The sequence below is a fragment of the Sinocyclocheilus grahami genome, unplaced genomic scaffold (genome assembly GCF_001515645.1).
Source record: "Sinocyclocheilus grahami isolate Dianchi unplaced genomic scaffold, SAMN03320097.WGS_v1.1 scaffold17788.1, whole genome shotgun sequence".
In the NCBI taxonomy this organism is placed as follows: Eukaryota; Metazoa; Chordata; class Actinopteri; order Cypriniformes; family Cyprinidae; genus Sinocyclocheilus; species Sinocyclocheilus grahami.
Genome location: NW_015516789.1, coordinates 1 through 1,035, shown reverse-complemented (window position 1 = coordinate 1,035; position 1,035 = coordinate 1). Strand labels below are relative to the sequence as shown.

The 1,035-nt window shown below is 44.7% G+C and overlaps 1 protein-coding gene across 1 annotated transcript in view; it reads left to right on the top strand.

Annotated features, from left to right (window-relative positions):
- The window catches only part of LOC107579494 (cdc42-interacting protein 4 homolog), a gene marked incomplete at its 3' end in the record, with an annotated part of 3,593 nt that extends 2,663 nt beyond the window's left edge, over nt 1–930 (top strand). The window contains exons 2-4 of the mRNA XM_016265322.1: nt 283–392; nt 625–757; nt 842–930. Of these exons, the coding sequence (XP_016120808.1) occupies nt 283–392; nt 625–757; nt 842–930 (332 nt within the window). The remainder of the gene's footprint in view (nt 1–282; nt 393–624; nt 758–841) is intronic.
- Between the last annotated feature and the right edge of the window lie 105 nt (nt 931–1,035).

Below are 1,035 nucleotides of genomic sequence, written 5' to 3'. Positions count from 1 at the left end.
CATTCCTTCTTCAAAATAGATCCATTTAAAAAAATGACTGTCTGTAGTAATCGACAACATGCCACAGATTGTGTTCAAAAAGTGCAATTTTATTTAACCCAGACCGTTCCTTTGAGTAAACTACAGCTACAGTTCAGCTTTTCCTTCTGCAAACCTGAAGTCTCACTGTGGGGTCTCTGGTTCACGCCTGTCACTGCTTGGCTTGTGGTGTTGGAGGGGTGGCTGTTTGTTTGTTTGTGTGAATCTCTGTGAGTGACACTATCTCCCTGCCCATCTCCTCAGCCTGTGGACACAGAGGGCTTCACCCATCTTCCTCCCGAGCAGCGCAGGAAACGCTTGCAGCAGAAGATCGATGACATCAGCAAGGAGCTGCAGAAGGAAATGGATCAGAGGTGAGTCGCCTGCCATGCCAACTCTCCGACAACTATCGCCATGACCACCGGCCACAGCTGAATCCACAGGGTTGCCGAGGTCTGGGCTTTGTTTACTAAGCTCGTCAGGTCTCTGAAGAATCAGTGGTGTTGAGTGCCACAAGTAACCGTATCTGTTTGTTCTTTGTCTTTCTCTGTTACGATCAAGATAGCTCTTGCTATCTTAAATAAATATATTTACGTCTCTGTGCAGTGAGGCTTTGGGTAAAATGAAAGATGTCTATGAAAAGAACCCTCAGATGGGAGATCCTGCCAGTTTGGCACCTCAGATCACTCAGACGGCACAAAACATGGAAAGACTGAGAGGAGAACTCAGCAAATATGAGGTTTCAGTTTAATTCTCTCTGTAAATCTTTATATGCTTCATAAAGACTTTTCTTAACACACTGGTGTCTTGGTTTGTTTGGTAGTCCTGGCTCGCAGAAGCAGGGGGCCGAGGAGACTCGATACGATACTCGACGCACTCTCTGAACAATAACGGTGCTCATAACCCCAGCAGGTCAGTTGTATTTCAACGAACATGATTTTCTGATTATGGTGTGTATTCTAAATAAGCTTATTCTGAATAAGAGGTTTACATGCTTCACAGCTAATGACATTTTTT